At 37.0% G+C, this 19,590-nt stretch overlaps 1 protein-coding gene across 3 annotated transcripts; it reads left to right on the top strand.

The window, feature by feature from the left end:
- Positions 1–398: 398 nt before the first annotated feature.
- Positions 399–19,230, top strand: LOC18432312 (B3 domain-containing protein Os07g0679700). 3 transcript variants are annotated; one of them, XM_088845610.1, is made up of 13 exons: positions 399–487; positions 935–1,393; positions 4,874–4,955; positions 5,035–5,136; positions 5,323–5,984; positions 7,278–7,374; positions 8,672–8,846; positions 9,177–9,253; positions 9,349–9,744; positions 11,279–11,328; positions 15,548–15,661; positions 16,347–16,414; positions 18,145–19,230. In XM_088845610.1, exons 2-13 carry the CDS (start codon positions 1,281–1,283, stop codon positions 18,849–18,851), a joined length of 2,643 nt encoding a protein of 880 aa, XP_088701736.1. In that variant the 5' UTR covers positions 399–487; positions 935–1,280; the 3' UTR covers positions 18,852–19,230. The 3 variants fall into 3 exon arrangements, with proteins under 3 accessions (XP_088701736.1, XP_088701737.1, XP_088701735.1); XM_088845611.1 differs by lacking the exon at positions 399–487 and having other exon boundaries at positions 630–1,393; positions 9,352–9,744; XM_088845609.1 differs by lacking the exon at positions 399–487 and having other exon boundaries at positions 666–1,393.
- Positions 19,231–19,590: the final 360 nt, after the last annotated feature.

Here is a 19,590-nt window from a genome sequence, read left to right as displayed (position 1 = left end):
TATTTTATGTGGTTATTCATAAATGTTACCAATACGTTTGTTTTTTAGAAATTTCTATTTATTATGTAAAATGGTAAGCAACGTCGGTATATGTAGGTATTCATAAATGTTGTACAATACTTTAAATGTTGCTCATCGTATGGGTATATAATGATTAAAGAAAAAAAAAAAAAAAAAAAAAAAAAAACAACGTTCATAGTCATATAGTGGCAATGGACCCAATGGGTAGACCTGAGATATGATGGGTAGACCCAAGACTTGATGGTTTCGAGAATGGGTCAAAATTTGGGACCCGAATATTATTTGGGTATGGGTCTGGGTCCGGACCCGAGCCATTGCCACCCCTAATTTGCTCAGGCCCGGGCTAGTCCAGCCCCGGCCACTTCAAGGGTAGTCCAAAGTCCAAACCCGGCCATCGCGGCTTAGTGCGCAGCGCTACTTTTCGAATTCGTATTGTGGAAGTGAAGTCGTATGCTTTGACTAAAAGGTACGTATACAGCATACGTATTTTTAGAGCTTAAAAATTCTCTTAAATTTTAAGTTTTACAAAAACTGATGAAAAAGAATTTCTCGAAGGGGTGGCGTGCTTTGGTGGTAAGTGCCTAAGTGGTGTGATCGTTCAGAAAAAAAAAAATCATTTAGTATTATTCATGCATTTTTTAATTGAAAAAGTTGGGTTTTTTTTGAAAGTCAGAAATGGGTGCGTTCTGTAAAGGCCTTTAATCTACAGTTTTTTTGTGGTTATTTTTTTCTCTCTTTTCATGATTTATACAAGTTTTTTACGCATTTATTTTCTATAATAAAAGTTGGGTTTTTCTCTTTATTTTTTTCTCGGTTCACTGTTTTTCATGAAAGAGTTGTGCATGCATGCAAATGTCCATGAAAAATTACCAAATTTCGTCGAAAAAAATGAGAAAAGATTTTTCATGTTCAGTCAATTAGGTGGTCGGAGAAAGTTGCAGATCTTGCCGTGAACCAGGGTCTATTAATGGATCAGGCACCAAGAATGGAGATTTTTTATGAAGGGTTAGAGAGAGGGAATTGGGTTTCAGAGCGTTAATGGGTTCTTTTACAGAGGAGAGAAAGGCAACGAAAAGTGTGGAAAGAGGAAGGAAAGATGTGGGTTTTTGCAGAGAAGTGTAGAAAACGCATGGGGAAGGGAGAAGAGGCTGGAGGTTTGGGAGAAGGGGTTTTTTTTGATATCTGAGAGAGAGAGAGAGAGAGAGAGAGAGAGAGAGAGAGAGAGAGAGAGAGAGAGAGAGAGAGAGAGAGAGAGAGAGATGGGTTCCAAAGTTTGTATGAATCTGACCTGCGGGACGACTACAACAAGCAAATGGAGGGAAGGGTGGACACTGCGTTCAGGTGGTGTTGCAGACCTCTGTGATACATGTGGGTATGTAACAATCTCTTGAAACTTTTCTTTCATTTTGTCAAATCACGATAGGAAAAAGTCATGTTTCTTTCCTTTTTTTATTTTTTTTGGATTTTTTTGTATGATATTTATGAGGTTTCAACTCTTGGATTAGCTTGGAATCACTATGGAAACTGTAAATTATCTCTCTATTTGCAACACAAGCAATTGAACATGTCTTTGTTTTTCTTTTCCTGATTTGTTTTGGGGTTAATGACTGTTTCTTGTTGCTTTTCAATTTCATGGATTTTGTACTGCTAAAGAAAAGAAAACATTGGGTTTATGTGAACTCTAGATTTGAGTTCTCATATCTGATGCCACCAATTTGTTCTAGACACTTATATGCAGGATAGATTTCTGTGTATATGTATAAAGAGTTTTTGCTGTTCCCCTTCTTTTTCGGGTGGTTCATGTTTTATTCGAGGGGCAAATAAACCACAAATATTTTTGTTAGAATTGATTGCCATATAAATAAATGGATGGTCCTTCTTTTATCCTTTTTGTTTGTGGATTTTAAATTTGGCTAGATTGGTAGTTTTTCGCCTAAATTATGGAGCTTCGGAAGGGCTGATAATGATACTGATAGACCCTCATGATCACATCACTCAACTTGGGTATCCGTTATCTTATATCTGTGTTGCAAAGTACAGAAACCCTCAAATGACAAGGGAATCTCAAGGTCAAGAGATAGTGTTGTCAAATATTCTTCATGTGAAATGAGTTTCAATAATAATGCTCAAATTTCCACATTATAGTGATTATTAGTGTAGATGATTGTGTCATAGCCATAAATAGAAATTTTGTCGCTCAAATGGGATGTAGAAAGAAGAAAACAGAGAACAAGCCGTGCAGCTAAATTGAAGCTGAAATGATTCCACAAGTTTATGATAATTTTCCACTGAAGCAGAAGGTGCTTGTTTAAGGCCTTATGAAATAGCCAAGCTGTATTGATAGGAGTGTGGCATGGGTTATGGGATGGAGAGGTTACTAGTATTGGGGTACTAATGGCTTTCGCAGATGTGAAGAAGTAAACTGTTTCAAATGGATGCAAAGCATCCACCTTTTTTTGAAGATATCATTATGTAAATACCACATATCATCTTTTTCTATATCCTTCAGAAGATGTTATATGGTCTCAAACAAGTTCATCACTCTCAGTTTGAGAAATTTGTGACTCCATAATTGCAAATTGTTTTAGACAGTGGAGCAGTCTGCTCTATAAATGTTGCTTGCGACATAGTTCTCTAGCGAGGTAGCCATAACTCTTGTCTATGTGGATGATACAGTCATTTAGGGAGATGATCATCAAGCCATATTCTTAGGTGCAGTTTTCAATTTCTGATTCATGTGGAGGGTGTCTATGTTTTGTTTGTAGATATTTTCCTTGTGGGATATTGGAGGTTCTTGGATGATGTTACATGTTCCTTGTAACTAAATACCTTTAAAATCTCATCTCTCGCATGCATCTGAAAACATTTTGATCATTGACATTTTACTCGAGTTCTGTATGAAGTACCATATACTGATGGCTTCCAATGTTATGGATTCCACAATGTGTGGCAACTGGTTGATGGCCTTATGCATGCAATTCATGCACTTAGTTCATGGATTCATATGATCATTAGGCACCTTTGACCAGAATGAAGCGTTGGATGGATTACTTAGTCCCATTCGTATTTCTTATTAACTGTGTCTTGTGTATTTCTTGCCACATCTCTCATATCATGGAAGGGTAGGAAACAAGATATTTTCTAGGTCAGGTGATGTCCTTAGTTTCTAATGAGATTGTTTGAATTCCTTCACTCATACATCACCTGTGGCTAGGTTTACACATTTCGACTCTAATGCCTCTCTGTTCTTAGAACTTGGGTTCTATTTCTATGTTCCTATTTCATTTACAGCTGAGGCATACTGGGTTTAATCATTATCTTCTCTGCAAGTGTCTCACTGGTGATATTATGATATCAGTATATCACACTTCCTCATAATTCCATGAATCTGCGAACAGCTTAGCAATGGCCTGTAGGCCATGAGTTCCACATGACACTGGTTTATTAAACAAGCTCTCCTATTTTGACATTCAGCAAACTTTGGGGAAGGATGTCAGACTTTAATACTTTTTTTGATTAGTAAATAATTTATGTTCACAAGGAATGGCCTCTAGTCCTCCGTGGTCACGGTGGTAGGGTGCCACAGTATGATGTCCACAGTATGATTTCTACAGTTCTATTCCGATTGGCACTTTTATTTGAGGCCAAAGTTTCATTATTTCACTTTTTGAGAGTTGAGACTTGTTCATTTCCACAGTCCTGTGTAGCTAGTAACTAATTTTGTACCTTAGCGAGTGATTGGCAAGGTACAGTTAGGTTCTTATTTGCTGGCATAGGGACTTGCAGCCTTGAGGTTTTCGTGAATGGACCATGACTTTTCTGAATGGCTAGTTTTAGAAAGAAAGACCTAGTGCTAATGGGCGACACATAATAAATTCCTTTCATTGTTAAAAACAAACAAAATTGTGGTTTATAAAAAATAATAATAATCTATCCATTGTGAGGCCTATTATACTGCAATCCTTTATTAACATCACCATACATATAAGACTATACACTGCATGCCCTTGCAGTAAAGATTGTGCCAACCCATCTATTATGGTGACTTGAGCATTATTCTAGGGGACAAGGTGGTTTTTTTTGGCCCCTCTGTATTGAAATTTGTATCTCAAGCCTCCTTTATCAGGCACTTAGTGATACATCTCCTTAATGATGCATATTGATGTCTTAGGTTAGCTAGACCTTGTCTGCCCTCCTTTGTTTTTGCGATTCATTCAGTGCATCAAGAGGCCCATAATATGGTGGTATATAATGGGGGCCATAGTTTTGGGGTTCATTGTTGAAGTTGTAGACTTGTGGGCACTGCACTCATATTTCTAGAGGTTTTGAAACTTCAAAGGGCCATTGGATTTTCTTGACTTGTTTCATATTATTTTTGAAACGAACTAACCAAAAAGGACGGCCTTCTTGTTAGTGAAGTCAGCCATAGAGTAACTTGGTCTTCTGTAAACGTCCTTCGAACATTTTGATTGTTTATGCATCTGTGGCATGAATATTGTAATATAAAGAATTCCTGTGATATTCTTGTTTTGGGGAGTTAGCTGTGCACTAATTATGGTTCTAGATTCAATTCTTGAACACAATTTAACGTCATTGCTTCTCAATTTCATAGTTAAGCAGATGTATAGATCTGCATTCTCTTTCTTGGTTCTTGATGCAAATATGCTTTCTAGATTCAATACTTCATGACGATTACCATTATAATTTCTCATACAAGGGATGACTTTAATACTCAAGAACTTATGAATGAATATATATATATATATATATATATATATATATATATATATGTATAAATTTGTGTTCTTTTTCTCAGTTCTCCATTTGATAGTTTTAACTGCATTTGCCTCAGTTCTGCATATGAGCAAAGGATCTTTTGCGACATTTTTCACTCGAAAGAAACTGGTTGGAGGGAGTGCCGTTATTGTAATAAGGTAAGATAGGTTTTATTGTTGCATGTTATAATTTCTTTATGCTTATTGGGTCTCTGATTTGATGAAATAACTATGACAGCATGTCCATTGTGGATGCATTGTTTCAAAATCTTCAATTGAGATGCTTGATTCTGGAGGAGTATCATGCATTAAGTGCTCCAAGAGTCCAACCCTACCTTCTGTAAGATCTTATATCTTTATGATTGATGCAATTTATGGTTTACATTTGATTGTTATTGTCATAACCTTGCTTTTTTTGTCTTCCTTTGATACTTGGTGTGTACAATGTACGAGCTATATGTAATTATTTGTATTGATTGTGATACAAATCTAATCTAACAAGTGAGCTTATCTCTGATACTTGCAGATTGACAGTCAAGTGCAACAGATGCCCATGTTGCAATCTACTCAAGGGGTACTAAGTTTACCTGCGAGAACCTCAAAAGTTGCACAAACGAATGACTCCATGAAGGAGGAGGGCTTGCTTCCACTTCCAGCACAGTCAGATAACACAAATGGATCTCTTGGAAAGATCAAAGGAGAGCAAGGCACCTCTGGTGGAGATTCAAGAAGTATGAGTTTGAAAGTTACCAGTGAAGTGCCGGTTTCCTCTCCTCAACTGACTAAACGAGATTCTCACACTGATGTCTTGAGTGATAGAGAGAGGGAAACAGGTGATTCACTCAATGCATGCTTAAGTATCTCTTTGGGAGCTTGTAATACGGGTGATATAGTGGAAGCAAACAGTATGCCAGGCACCCCAAATCTTGCTTTTCCTGTTCCTAATGTGACAGTGGATGGAAAAGAACTGAATAGAGCAACCCCATCTTATCAGCAAGGCCAAAGGTCTCGCCACCTTTTGCCTAAGCCACCTCATACGAGCTTCAACAATGGCTCAGATTCATCAAAGGACACGGTTCCACATATACGTATAGCACGGCCACCTGGTGATGGAAGAGGAAGAAACCAGTTGCTTCCAAGATATTGGCCAAGGATTACAGATCAAGAACTTCAACAAATATCAGGAGAGTATCCACCATTTATTGATTATAAGCTTTTATAGGATTTCACATTGGCATAACATGTAGAATTTAGGAAAATATCAGGACATGACCAGAGCACTTGAATAGATCATGCTTGTGGTCCAGATACTTGAAATATCGAGTTTGCACCTGGATGTGTCAAAAACTTAAAATATCTTGACAGTACCTGGACATGTCAATTTGTATAAGATTTAAACAATTACTTTAGCCAAGGATTACAGATCAAGAACTGCAACATATATCAGCAGAGTATCCACTATTTATTGATTATAAGTTTTTAAAGAATTTCACATTGGCATAAAATGTAGAATTTTCGAAAATATTGAGGACATGACTAGATCACTTGAATACAATTTTTAAAAAATCGCCGATCTATAAGCTTTTAAAGAATTTCACATTGGCATAAAATGTAGAATTTTGTTAAATATCAAGACATGACCAGATCACTTGCATACAATGTTTAAAAAATCACCGATCCGAATCGGAAATCGCCAATCGGGATTGGAAGTTATTCGACACTGATCCAGTTCTTGGGTTGGATCGGTGTTTTTTATGTGATATATATATTATAATGTAGATTCTCTATAACATAAAACTCAAAGGGCTGGTGGTTAGTGCGTATCACCTTTGGACCTGAGTGAGGTTTTAAAGAAAAGAATTATGTTTCTTTTTCTGTGAGCCTTGAAAAATGGGGGGAATGGAGCCTTTGACCTCTTACTGCTCAACTGCAGGTCTAACCAACTTGCCTTTTGGCTCAAGTATTGTAACAAACACGTTACATATTATATATATTTAGTTTATTTGTTTATTTTTCAATTTCCTAGGCCACTGATCCGGCCGATCCAGATTGCCGGTTCTGCTGATTCGGATTGGGATTGGTGGGTGGACAATTACCTCACCGATCCATTTCTTAAAACACTGCTTGAATAGATCATGCATGTGGACCATAAACTTGAAATATCAAGATTGCACCTGGATGTATCAAAACTTAAGGATGTGTCCTAAAACTTAAACAATTACTTTAGCCTGATCATGTGTTTCACAAGTTAAGATGAACAGTTAAACTAAGAGGGTGAAGGGGTAAAATGGCTATTTCAAAATTTTGAGTAGGCCATGTATTTTTATGATGGTTCAAATTGCTGGACCATCTGCATGAACGGTGAAGGTATTCCAGGAAATGTCGTGATGTTTTTCCTAGATCTTTTGATTTAGATGCTCTTTATGTCTACAATTTTCAATTGACATGCTCTTTTGGTTTTCCTTTACTCTGATCTTTAAGTTCAAACTCTACAATTGTTCCTTTATTTGAGAAGGTTTTGAGTGCAAGTGATGCAGGGCGGATTGGTCGTTTGGTTCTTCCTAAAGCATGTGCTGAAGTAAGTTCTACAGGAGCTGAGTTGAGCTTTGATGGTAGCTCAGTTTATTCATGTATTGGGTTTTATGTGTACCTGTTTCTCTAAGGGCTTGTCTGGAAATGAGTGCCATATGAGTTTTGGCAGATCTTAGGTGATTTTGGAACTGTTTGTTGGCGGCTTTTATAGAAGCGACCTTTTATGCCCTGTTAAGTGTGCATGCACACAGGAAAGACTGCCAGTTTCCAAAAAACTTAGAAATACTTACTTTGACCCTAAATACAATTGCACCCCTTTTTTATGGAAATTCAAATGGACACTGATGCAAACAACTACAACAGCCAAACATTTATCAACATCCCTATTGTTTTAAGTATGCTGGAGAAAGGGATATCCTCTGTTTATAAGTTTATGGTTACTAAAACTTTGACCCTAAACACACTTTGCCCCTTTTTTATGGAAATTCAAACAAACACTGATGCAAACAAGTACAACAGCCAAATGTTTATCAACATTCCTATTGCTTTAACTATGCTGGAGACAGGGATATCCTCTGTTTATAAGTTTATGGTTACTAAACTTTATGATCCAAGGGAAAGTGCACTAGAACTTAATGGATGGAAACCATAGTCCATGGGATGAAAAGATGGACTGTGATGGAAAGAGTGGGAACCAATATTGGGGTTATATCCTGTTTGTTGGTTTGCTATCTTTCTATTCCGTCCATCATTTGATTGATAAAGACCCCTGATTAACTTTTAGTTTACTATAGTCCACTTGATTATAGTATGGCTTCTATCAAAACTTGTGTTTCATTATGGATACCACTAAACATATGGAGAGAGATAAACTCTGAGGCACGTTTGGGTGGATATTCATTAACAAAATAAGATTGTGTACTCTCGCATTCATTTAGGAGTGTTGAAAGACATAGCTTTCTCCACTTCATGAATCATGGTTAGGGGCTAATCTACCCCGACTTGTTATGAAGCACCATCAAAACTCCCACAACCTATTAAAAAAGAAAAAAGAAACATGCTTTTCACATATTTCCTGATAACTCCACTATTTGATGGAGTTGTTGAGCAGTCCAAATGGCGTCCTAGAGCGTTATGTAAGAGAGAACTATGAAGTAAAAACAGTTTTGTTATATGGGGGTTTACTGTGTTTAGCTCAGTTTTGTTTATCTCAATAGCATAGCCACTTACCAGCATAGCACTTAGACACCTGAATCTCATTTTGTTATTAGAGTATATCATGCAAAGACTTGCATGAATAGAAGTTATGTTCCCATATCAATTATCATGGTTGATGCATTCAGGCATACTTTCCTCCAATCTCTCAACCAGAAGGGCTTCCACTGAAGATTCAAGATGCAAAAGGGAAGGAGTGGGTCTTCCAATTTAGATTCTGGCCTAATAACAATAGCAGAATGTATGTTTTGGAGGGAGTAACACCATGCATACAGTCTATGCAGTTGCAAGCTGGTGATACAGGTGATTTAGATGCTAATACATAGCCTTGGGTGGTTTCTGCCCCTAGTCTAACTAATTAGATGATATCTGTAGTTTATGTATGTTTTTTCCAGAGTCTATTGCATTATGGCATACTTTATTATTGTGTAATGGGAATGTTGTGAGACTTCGTAGACCCAACATTCCATACCTTGTTCTTCGAGTTTCATAGGAGGAACTTTTCCTTTTTTGTGCAAGAACATGTAAATAGAAGAACTTGTTTTTGGATGAAAATGATTTCTTTTGCTTCGTATGGTACATGCTTGTATTGTGAATGCAATATTGTTATGTACTTATATGTCTCTTCTGCAGTAACTTTTAGTCGGATAGATCCTGAAAGAAAGCTTGTTATGGGGTTTCGGAAGGCAACAAGTACCACATCTATGCAGGTAAATTGCTTTATATGTGCACCAATTTACAATTTAGTGTAACCTTTGTTTCCCTCTACTCCAAACTGAACTCCTTTGATTTATTTTTGAATAAGGAGACTCACATTTCTCCAAGCACAAATTGTGTGGTTTCCCAAGAAACTTACGTATCTGGAGTTATCGAGAATCTATCATCTATTGGGGGGTACTCTGATCTTCTCCATTCGATAAAGGGAAATGTAGATCCACTCAATACTTTGACAGAGCAACTGAATTCATCTGATACTGACTGGTATAAAACTGAGAAGCATGGAAGCAGGTCAACCGTTCAAGTTCTAGAGAAGAAGAGAACTCGTAACATTGGCTCCAAAAGCAAGAGGTTGCTCATAGACCATGAGGAGGCTTTGGAATTGAAGGTTACCTGGGAAGAGGCTCAAGATTTGCTTCGTCCACCCCCAAGTGTCAGACCGAATTTTGTCATGATTGAGGACTATGAATTTGAAGAATATGAAGTAAGTGAAGTATGGAGTCCTTTGTCGATGAGGAATGATTTTAGGGGAAAATTTAGCATACACTGGCTGTATATGCGATACAACTAGATACATGCCATCCACAGCCCATTCTTGTGAACAGGAAGGTGAAGATTAATCGTAATTCTGTTTGACAGACAGTGGCAGTTATTTGAAGGGAACTATTTATCTCTGCTGTCTGCCATGCAGGATGGATGATGGTTAACTGGCTGTGCATTGTAGAGCCTGCACAGCCTGTGTATGCTATACTTCTGCCGTTTATCAGGGTTCGCCCTTTCATCATTTAAGGTCATCTATTTTGTTGTATATCGGTTCATAATTTCGCTTTGTTTGATGTTGTATTTTCAACTTTTAAGTTACATGCTAGTGAGTGCGGCTTTGTAGAGTGCTTGAAGAGTGTTTCTTGGTCTCTTTTATGACAGTCCTTTATTTGGTCCAAGGAAAGTGCTATGATATAGTAATTTCTAAATAGAAATTCGTGCCCTGCAAAAATGGAATTGCTAGTTTGTTGTTTCTATCCTTTCTCTCCTAGGCTTGCTTTTGTGGAATCTTTTTTGCACCTTCGCCTGAAAGTAGTTCCGTTTTCCTGTGGTGGGTAAGGTAGGAGTCGAGCCCAAGATGACGGGACTAGAATAGATTGCAAATGACATTGTATGACATGTGGAACTCATTTTGTTACATAATGATGTGCGAATTCATGATTTTCTATCGCAAGGTATAAGGAAGACTTGCTGAAGGTTGTCCTTGAATTCATGACGGATGCCTTGATTTCCACTGCTAGATCACCAATTTAGTCTCCAAGTGCACCAGATAGTTCATAATCTCTAGTGATAGTTCATTATTGCTTGCTTATGAGGTTTGCTTTATTCCTTCTCAGGCTATTAAGTCTATACAAGTTTAAAATGCTCTAAAGAATCTTTCAAACCATGATTTTCTTACTTAAATTTAAGTTAGAAACTTTTGATTTTACAGTTCTTATTTATGTTCCCCAAGTTTTACTCTTATCTAGTGTATTTGTATAAATGGGCCTCTCTGGCTGGTATGCCTATAATCCTGACGGCAATTATTTGACTTTTGTATTATTAGGAGCATGGATTGTACTCATGACTACCATGGCCAACTGTTTTTCCTTTTCATGATTAACATTCTATTAAAAGCATTTCGTGAAGTAGAAACGGTGTAGAATAGAAATGGAGATGTCATGGCCAACTTGGAGCCAAATGATACTAAAATTAAGTACATCTGTTGCGGAACCTCCCAACTATAATGCAATATAAACTTTGATGGTCATATAGTGGTTTCTTTTTCTTTACAAATGCATAGAAAATGTGTGATTGCTAGTTTTTGATGTATTACTCAGATTTATCGGAGTATGCCAGTATTTGGGTCCTCAAATCGGCAATTGTGGAATATAATATTATAAATATGTAAATGTTATTCTGTTCTGATGGTTAAAATCATTGCATATTTCTTTAGCTGTTTGAGAATCTTGGTCTTCACTGTTGTTATCGTGCAGGAACCTCCTGTTTTTGGAAAGAGAACAGTTTTCACAGCCAGGCAATCTGGGTAAGAAATATTGAGCTTGTTGCAGTTGTCTGGATATGATTTTGTTATGTGGAGTCTGTTATTGCAACTGCACTCTTAAAAGTAATCCCATGGCCTCCTTGTTTTGAATTTTCCTTTTCTTCATTTTCTCTAGGATGGCAATGGTTTTTATGAGCTAAAATGTTTAGTTCATTTTATTGAAGTTTTATATAATTGTACATTTAATTTATACATTTTCCACCAGAATCATATTATCGGGGCATACTTTCATTAACATAACTTTAGGATGTGTAATTTCTCTTGGTTCTTCTCTAAATTTTGGATGAGTCTATACATTTGTTCTTGTGATAGTAGTTTATCAGTTACGAAATTTATCAGATTTGGGTTTGAAAATAATATTGGAAAGGTTTTTGTAGATAGGAAAAATGAATTTTTTTTCAATACTTGTTTAATTATGATGCAAATAAACATTGGAGTTTATTTATTTATTTTATAAACATTGGTGTTGATGTATTTTTTTTATTTTTAATTAGGAAAGGTAAATCTTAGTGTGAGTTAGTGTTTTTTAAGCTTATCTTAGATTTAATGAGAGATTTAAGGGGGATTTAGATATGTGAAGGATTTTTTTAAGCTTCTCTTTGATTTAGTGAGAGATTTAAGGGGGATTTAGATATGTGAAAGATAAGGGTAGTACGTGAAGATGGGGGTTTCCTTGATTCAACAGACTCCACGTGATGGGTATAGAGAAATTTAAATGAACTAAAAAAAAGGAAGAGAGAAAATAGGGAGGAGAGATAAAGTAGGAAAGTATGTAAAAGAGAGAATTATCTTTTTTTTTTTTCCTTTCTAAAGTCTATTTAAAAGGAGATGTCCCTTCATTGTACAGGATCAAAGAATGAGAACTGAGAAAAGTTAATCTTGTGAAAAGATTTAAAATGAGTAAAGTTGTCTTGTGAAAAGATAGTTATTTGGGGTGGATTCCCTTGCAGACTTTGAGAGAGGGTATATTCTCTCAACCATTTTATTTTTTCATTGTTTTATTCGAGTTTTATTTCTCTTTGCATCAATTGGTATCAGAGCCCTAAGATCCGTGCTGATATGGAGAGCCTTGAGATCTTAGAAGATGTTCGAAACGAAGTTCGTGACATGAATCAACGGTTTCAGTAATTGGATTAAAGAGTTGAGAGACTCAAAGAAGACCTAGTAGAGTGCATTAGCAAAGTAGTAGAACAAGGTCTACGAATTTATTTCGTAGATTATAATCGGAACAAGATGAAGAAGAATATGAAGAGGTAGGTCTCAATACGAAAGGCAACACAGATTACCCAAATGTGCAAGAAATTTCGAATATCAATTGCGAAGAAGAAGAAGAAAATTTGAAAATCAAATATGAAAAAAGAAGATATGTGTGATGCAGTATTCAAAATTCAATCAAGTGAGTTTGACGGAGAAATCAAGATTGAGCCCGAGATCACTGTGTTCTACTTCGAGATAAGCACAAAGCATTCGATGAATCAGCTTAATGAAGAAATTGAAGAAAAGGTGTCGAGGCGTATGGTGGGACTACATCACCAACTTTTGAGAAGGCTTTTAAAATATTTGAGTTCTATAAAGCTCGAGGTCGAGCTTCTCCCAACTTGGGGAGAATGATGCAAAAAAACATTGGAGTTTATTTAAGCTTATCTTAAATTTAGTGAGAGATTTAAAGGGGATTTAGATATGCGAAGGACTTTTTTAAGCTTCTCTTAGATTCTGTGAGTGATTTAAGGGGGATTTAGATATGTGAAGGATAAGGGGAGTATGTGAAGATAGGGGTTTCCTTGATTCAAAGGGCTCCATGTGATGGGTAGAGAGAAATTTAAATGAACTAAAAAAAAGGAGGAAGAGAGAAAATAGGGAGGAAAGATAAAATAGGGGAAAGTACGTAGAAGAGAGAGAATTATCTTTGTGGTTTTTTTTCTTCTGAAGTCTATTTAAAGGGAGATGTCCCTTCATTGTAAAGGTTTAGAGAATGATCAAAGAATGAGAATTGAGAAAAGTTGATCTTGTGAAAAGATATAAATCGGGTAAAGTTGATCTTATGAAAAGATCGTTTTTGGGGTGGATTCCTTTGCAGATATTGAGAGAGGGTATATTCTCTCAACTATTTATTTTTTCTTTTTTTTTTAATTTCAGTTTTATTTTCTCCCTGCATCAAATTAGAACCATTTTGTGGATGAATTCTATTTTCATGCCATGATTTTATTTGTTTTGAATGTTAAAGGATTAGATTTAGGGGGTGCTCTTTACATGTTTTTTGGACTCAATTCATGTATATTTCAGCTTAAAATCGATAATCATTAATTATAAAAATTGGGGTTAAATATATTTCGATTTGTTTGCTGCTCTCAAGCAAGGTTTGAAAAATCGCTGTGCTGATTTGGATTTGCCCGATCTGGATTGGGTATCATCGGAACCGTTCCGATTATTCAAATGAAACAAGATTTGACCGTGTCCCCCGCAGAACCGGCCGGTCCAAACCGGTCCGTACAGTTCTCTTACATAACCGGTTATGATGTCATCGACTTCGTAATGACATCATCAACCTGTTTTGAATTTTTCTTTTGGAAGTCGTGAAATTTTTTAAATTTTATTTGAAAAGTGGGTCCGGTACGTGCATAATCAATGTTAAACCTGCTCCTCACATAGGCATTTATTGCTCCACCCATCATAACACGTGCTCCTTCTTGGTCCTCCCACTACTCATAGGCCCAATACGTGCATCATCAATGTTAAACCCACTCCTCACATAGGCATTTATTGCACCACCCATCATAACACGTGCTCCTTCTTGGTCCTCACACTACTCATGTATCTTTTATAAAAAAAAGAGGATAAGTCATTGGGGATTTGGGCCCCTACCATTTGGTGAGAATGGAGTTAGAGACTTCATCATAAGGTTTGTTGGTACTACTGCTAAGGCCCCAGCCCATTCTCTTAAGTAGTAAGTCAGTGGGGCTTTGGGCCCTTACCCTTTGGTGAGAATGGAGTCAAAGACCTCATCACAAGACTCGACAATACTACCGCCAATGCTCCAGGCCATTCTCTAAAGCGTGTTTTGAGCTGCACATTCCTACACGTGTCAAGCTATCGCTTATAAACCCATTAACTTTTGAAACTCTACGATGTGGGACTATTCTACTCACCCCTTCTCGAATTTATTGGTATATATCATTTTGAAATTACATGACTTTCATTGACTCCCTTCCGCTTATATACATAATAACCATTATGTTAACTCCCTTCCGCTTATATACATAATAACCATTATTCCAAAATGATAGTATACATAATAACCATTACTCCCTTCTGCTTATATGCATAATAACCATTGTTTTGTTGAGTTAAACGAGCCATTTAATTTTTCCATATTCAGATAGTATGTGCGTCATTATCATATAACAAATGCCTTTTAATTTTGTTGATTTAAAATAGCCATTTAATTTTTCCATATTCAAATTCCTAAAAAATAACATTTACAAATTAATTATTTGAAATTTCTCACTTTCTAATTTCATAATAAAAAAGAAACAAAATTTCTTAATGAATATGTGCTTTGTCAAATTCCAAAATCCAAAATGCAATATTATAATACTATATTATAATTAATAATATGAAAGTGTTTTCTAATATTTTTAAATTATTTTGATATGATATTATAATACTACATTATAATTAATAATTACATTGACATCCAGATAGGAAAATAGTGTCTCAGTATTCACCTATTTTTAGTTTCAATGTTCACCTATTTTTACAAAGTAATGAAAGTACATAATGCAACACTCCTAATTTCTTTTAGAAACTGAAAGAACACTATTTTTAGATATTTATAGTGATTGTTTGAAAACATTTTGGGACAAAAACTTGTCGATTTGGCCGATTCTTTGATCCAACACACTGATACACCGATCTGACACGGGTATGGATGAGGACGATCCGGGTCACCAATCCGTTTTTTTAAACCTTGCTCCAATGTGAAGGTTATAGCCTCTAGTTGAGCTGTGGGTTCAATCCCATTTCTCAACTAGAAGCACATCTTTGAAGTTGTAGGTACTAAGCCATCTTACCTACTAAAGGAAAAAGTAACACTGTAATTTGTGACACTTGTAAATATTATGATCTTTTTGCATGGTACTCTGTAATGTCAGTTACTGAAGGCTGTTATCTAATGTGATGTTTGTGGAATTTCTTATTACAGAGGATACGATCAGTGGGCCCAATGCGATAATTGCTATAGATGGCGGAAGTTGCCCTTTGATGCTCTTATCCCTCCTAGGTGGACATGCACTGATAACGCATGGGACCCAAGGAGGTGAGTATTGGAGTTTTTAGGCTACACATCTGGTTTCTTAAGGCGTGCTTTATTTTTTAAGTGGCGGTTTTGGAAACCAACACTTCCTAAAACTGTAGCACTTTCCTGTTTGAGCACGAGAAGTGCTGCATGTTTTTTGGGCACCGCAGGATACCTTATTTTACCATGGGAAGTGCTAGATTTTTTCTGGTAGCCGCAGTACCCCATGGCACCAAAACAACATTGAAAACAGGAAATGGCTGCTTCCATGGGGGCCCCCATGGAAGCAGTCATTTCTATTCTTTGAGAAGATGCAGTTTCCAAAGCCGTGCCTTCTCATAATCAAATGCACCATTAGATGTTTGCAGGTAGTTGTTTGGGCCTAATGACCTATATGATGTTGAATGCAAAATGATTGTATATGCTTTATATGTTTCTAATATACGATTTTGATATTTGACGTCCAATACAATATATTGAGTGCATGCGCAATATACATGCTCATTCACTGAGATAGTGTATATATTCCTTTTTGTGTGTATTCGTGTTGCCTTTGATCGAATTCTCATCTGAAATAGTGATATTTTAGCTGGAGGCATATTCAAAGTTACTTTTGGTTTTATAATTAGGTGTTTTTATTTCATGAAGAACTAGATACATGAAGTCAACTGAAGAAAACTTCTCATTTTGTGCGACTGGTCTGCAGATGTTTGTGTTCTGCACCCGAAGAAGTGAACATAGAAGAGCTTGAGGGTCTTCTCAGACAGCGTATAGGTATGTCATGGTGCATGTAACTAAAATATCCTGGTTCTTTCAAATAAATTGGGAAAAACATCATTGAAATATTCAAACCACCGCAAAAAATCAATGAGGAAATTTTCTACTGACAAAGTGGTTAATTTTAAAAATCATTTTATTTTATGTCATGGTGCATGTAACTAAAATATCCCGATTCTTTCAAATAAATTGGGAAAAACATCATTGAAATATTCAAACCACCTCAAAAAATCAATGAGGAAATTTTCTACTAACAAAGTGGTTAATTTTAAAAATCATTTTATTTAGGTGCCTCTAATTACTTCGTTCAAAAATGCCCAAATTGCCTTTCTTTTGGGTTTTTAACCTTAAACAAGGGAGGACAATTTGGTAATATGACTTGCCTAAGTCACTTGAGCCAAATGTCCTAAATGTCCTTTCTTGTTACGAGTCCTAAACGCAAAACATGTTTTTTTATGAAATATATTGTTCGCGGTTTGGAACCTGGAATAAGAGGGGGTGTTTTGGTAATTTGGAACCACTTAAGCGACCTGAACCAAAGATGTGAATGCAACCGCTTGTTCCTAGGTCCTATATCGGAGAAGTTTTTTAATAAAAAAAAGTTTGTTTTTGGGTTTCAAACGTAGAACAAGCTGGGATATTTAGGTCATTTGGTTTGAGTTGGTTGAGTGGTAAAATTACCAAAATGCCCTTATTTTTTTAGGGTTCCAAACTGGGAATAGGGACAGTATGGGCATTTTCTAACTAAATAATTGAGGAAGTATCTATGTGAAATGATTATTAAAAAATAACCATTTGTTGGTAAATGGGTTGATTTAACCACCTTATTGTTCTTTTCACGGGGTTGACCATTTTATTGCTATGTTCCCTATAAATTAAGGCATTTATGAAGCTCTAGATCAGGCAAAAGTAGCCTCCCTATACTCAGGTGCCTTTTTAATATGTTTCCATGAGATATGAATAATGAATGACCACATTACCCCTCCTAAGCCTGGACCATTAACTAAGAGGCAAATCGCACATGTTACCCCTATTTGGATATCAAAGTTAGAGAATGCTTTTCTTTGGGAGAGCATTTGAATACAATTATGTTTCTTTCTTCCAAAAATGAGGAAACTTTGGATGATTTGTCCATTTTTGGCAGAATTTAGTAAAAGGCTAAAAATATTTGTGATTTTGAAGTTATAAAGCTTGTCTAAATGCTGCCATAAAATGCGCTCCACTTGCGGTTTTTGGCAGCATTTTAGGTGATTTCAGGAATGTATATTGGCAGCTTCTATGGAAGCCTCCTTTTACACCGTTTTAAGCATGCACACACCGGAAAGACCGCTGCTTATGGGTGTTTAAAAAAAGTGGAAAGTACCTGTTTTAACTCCAATGCAGAGGCACTTCTCTTTAATGGAAATCAAACAGATTGACACAACACTTTCAGCGGTCATACATGCGATAATCATTCTTATAATGGTTCGTCTCATTGGATGCTCCAGATCTTACCTTACCATGCGTGATGTGTCTGCTAATACAGTACCAAAAATGCTGTTTTTTCAAACATATAGTGCAGATCAACTATAGTCCTGTCATCCGAAATTTGGTTCATCTCCATCAACCATCTTAACAAGGGGTGTTTGATGGCCTTCCTATGCATTACACCGTGTGCACATCATGTGTATGGTTTCCTTAATAAGAGCAAGCCAAGACCATCTCCTCAATTTCCACTTTTTGTGCAGACTCAAAAAGGCGCAAAGTAACGGAGGCCAGGAAACCGCAACGTGAGATATCAGGCCTTGATGCATTGGCCACCGTGGCCGCACTAGGCCAAGATGAGGGCTCAGCAGCCGGGCCCTCCGTGGCACCCACCACCAAGCACCCACGGCACCGCCCAGGATGTACATGCATAGTGTGCATCCAACCTCCAAGTGGAAAAGGTCCAAAACACAAACCTACATGCACATGCAACGTTTGCATGACAGTGAAACGGAGGTTCAAAACTTTAATGATGCGTAGAAAGAAGAGGCAGTCAGAGCGAGAGGCAGAGACAGCCAGGAAAAAGCAGAGTGGTTTGGATGGGGACTGTGGTGGTCCAGAGGGGAACCGTGGTGGTCCAGAGGTGGAGAGTGGTGGTCTAGAGGGGGAGCACGGTGGTCCAGAGGAGTTGGAAGGGGTGGGGAGTGTGGGTGGAATTTTGGGTAAGGAGGTGGGTAAGGGGAGTATTGATTTGAATTGTCAGCCTGAGAGGGAAGAGGAGGGACTTGGGGTTGCTGGATCGTCGAGGGTGAGCATGTTGAGGCTTCTCAGAGAGGCAAACCTTCCATTAGAGACATATTTGAAGCAACAAGGGCTCACGAGCTTGGCAAGTGAGGGCGAGGCACAAAATGGTAATTTTGCTGAGGGCTTATACATTTCAGACCATCAGGCCATGAGCGATGCCGGGTGATTACACTGAGTATGATGAAGTATTGTTTCTTCTTTATGGGGGTTGAGAGTGTTTTATAATTCTATGGAGTATGGGAAATTATGGTCTTTTGGGGTCATGACCGCCCGATGATATGATGGATGGCAACAGAGAGAGTGGGACGCGCCGTTGGTGTCTTGTCCTGTTCTAGTGGTTCTCGCCCTCCATTGCCAACCACCATTTCATTGTATTAACATATTTCACTGGGGGATAAGGATTTTCCGCAATCCTTTGGACTATAGTATAATTTCCCTTTATTTCTTTTAACAGCTATTTGCTTCTCCTTTTGTTTTTCCTTTTCGTAATGTGGACTTTCACCTATGCAAGCTTGGGTTACAAAATGTTAGCTTGGGTTACAAAATGCTAGGTTGGATGCTAATATAGATATAAAGAGTCTACCTGCATTGTGGTTTGACAAGCAAAGCAGGGGCTGGCTCAATGCAGGTTCTCCCTTGTTTTTGTTTCAGGTTTCATATTCTCTTTCATTTTCCCGTTTTTCTCTTTGTTATATTTGGTGTTTATTGCGAATCTGATATCACTGATTATGTCTCTAAAATGGAAATGATTGAAAGAATCATGTAAGTCGCGTTCTATACAATTCTAATTCACACTTGAAAAAGCTCAAAACTTGGAAACACAAAACTTGGTGTTTCCATTTCAATTTATGTTCTCATTTAGACGTGGTATCATAATAATCTGATCAATAGTTGATCATTGCGAG

This window comes from Amborella trichopoda, chromosome 8, assembly GCF_054954075.1.
Source record: "Amborella trichopoda isolate Santa Cruz 75 chromosome 8, AtrichopodaSantaCruz75HAP2 v2.0, whole genome shotgun sequence".
NCBI classification, from domain to species: domain Eukaryota; kingdom Viridiplantae; phylum Streptophyta; class Magnoliopsida; order Amborellales; family Amborellaceae; genus Amborella; species Amborella trichopoda.
This window is presented reverse-complemented; position numbering and strand designations above follow the sequence as displayed.

Excerpts from the sequence above, each read along its gene's own strand:
- LOC18432312 (XM_088845610.1), top strand. The coding sequence starts at position 1,281 with ATGGGTTCCAAAGTTTGTATGAATCTGACCTGCGGGACGACTACAACA. Across the intron at positions 9,254-9,348 it reads CAAGTACCACATCTATGCAG|GAGACTCACATTTCTCCAAG; the intron begins GTAAATTGCTTT and ends TTTTTGAATAAG. Across the intron at positions 15,662-16,346 it reads AACGCATGGGACCCAAGGAG|ATGTTTGTGTTCTGCACCCG; the intron begins GTGAGTATTGGA and ends ACTGGTCTGCAG.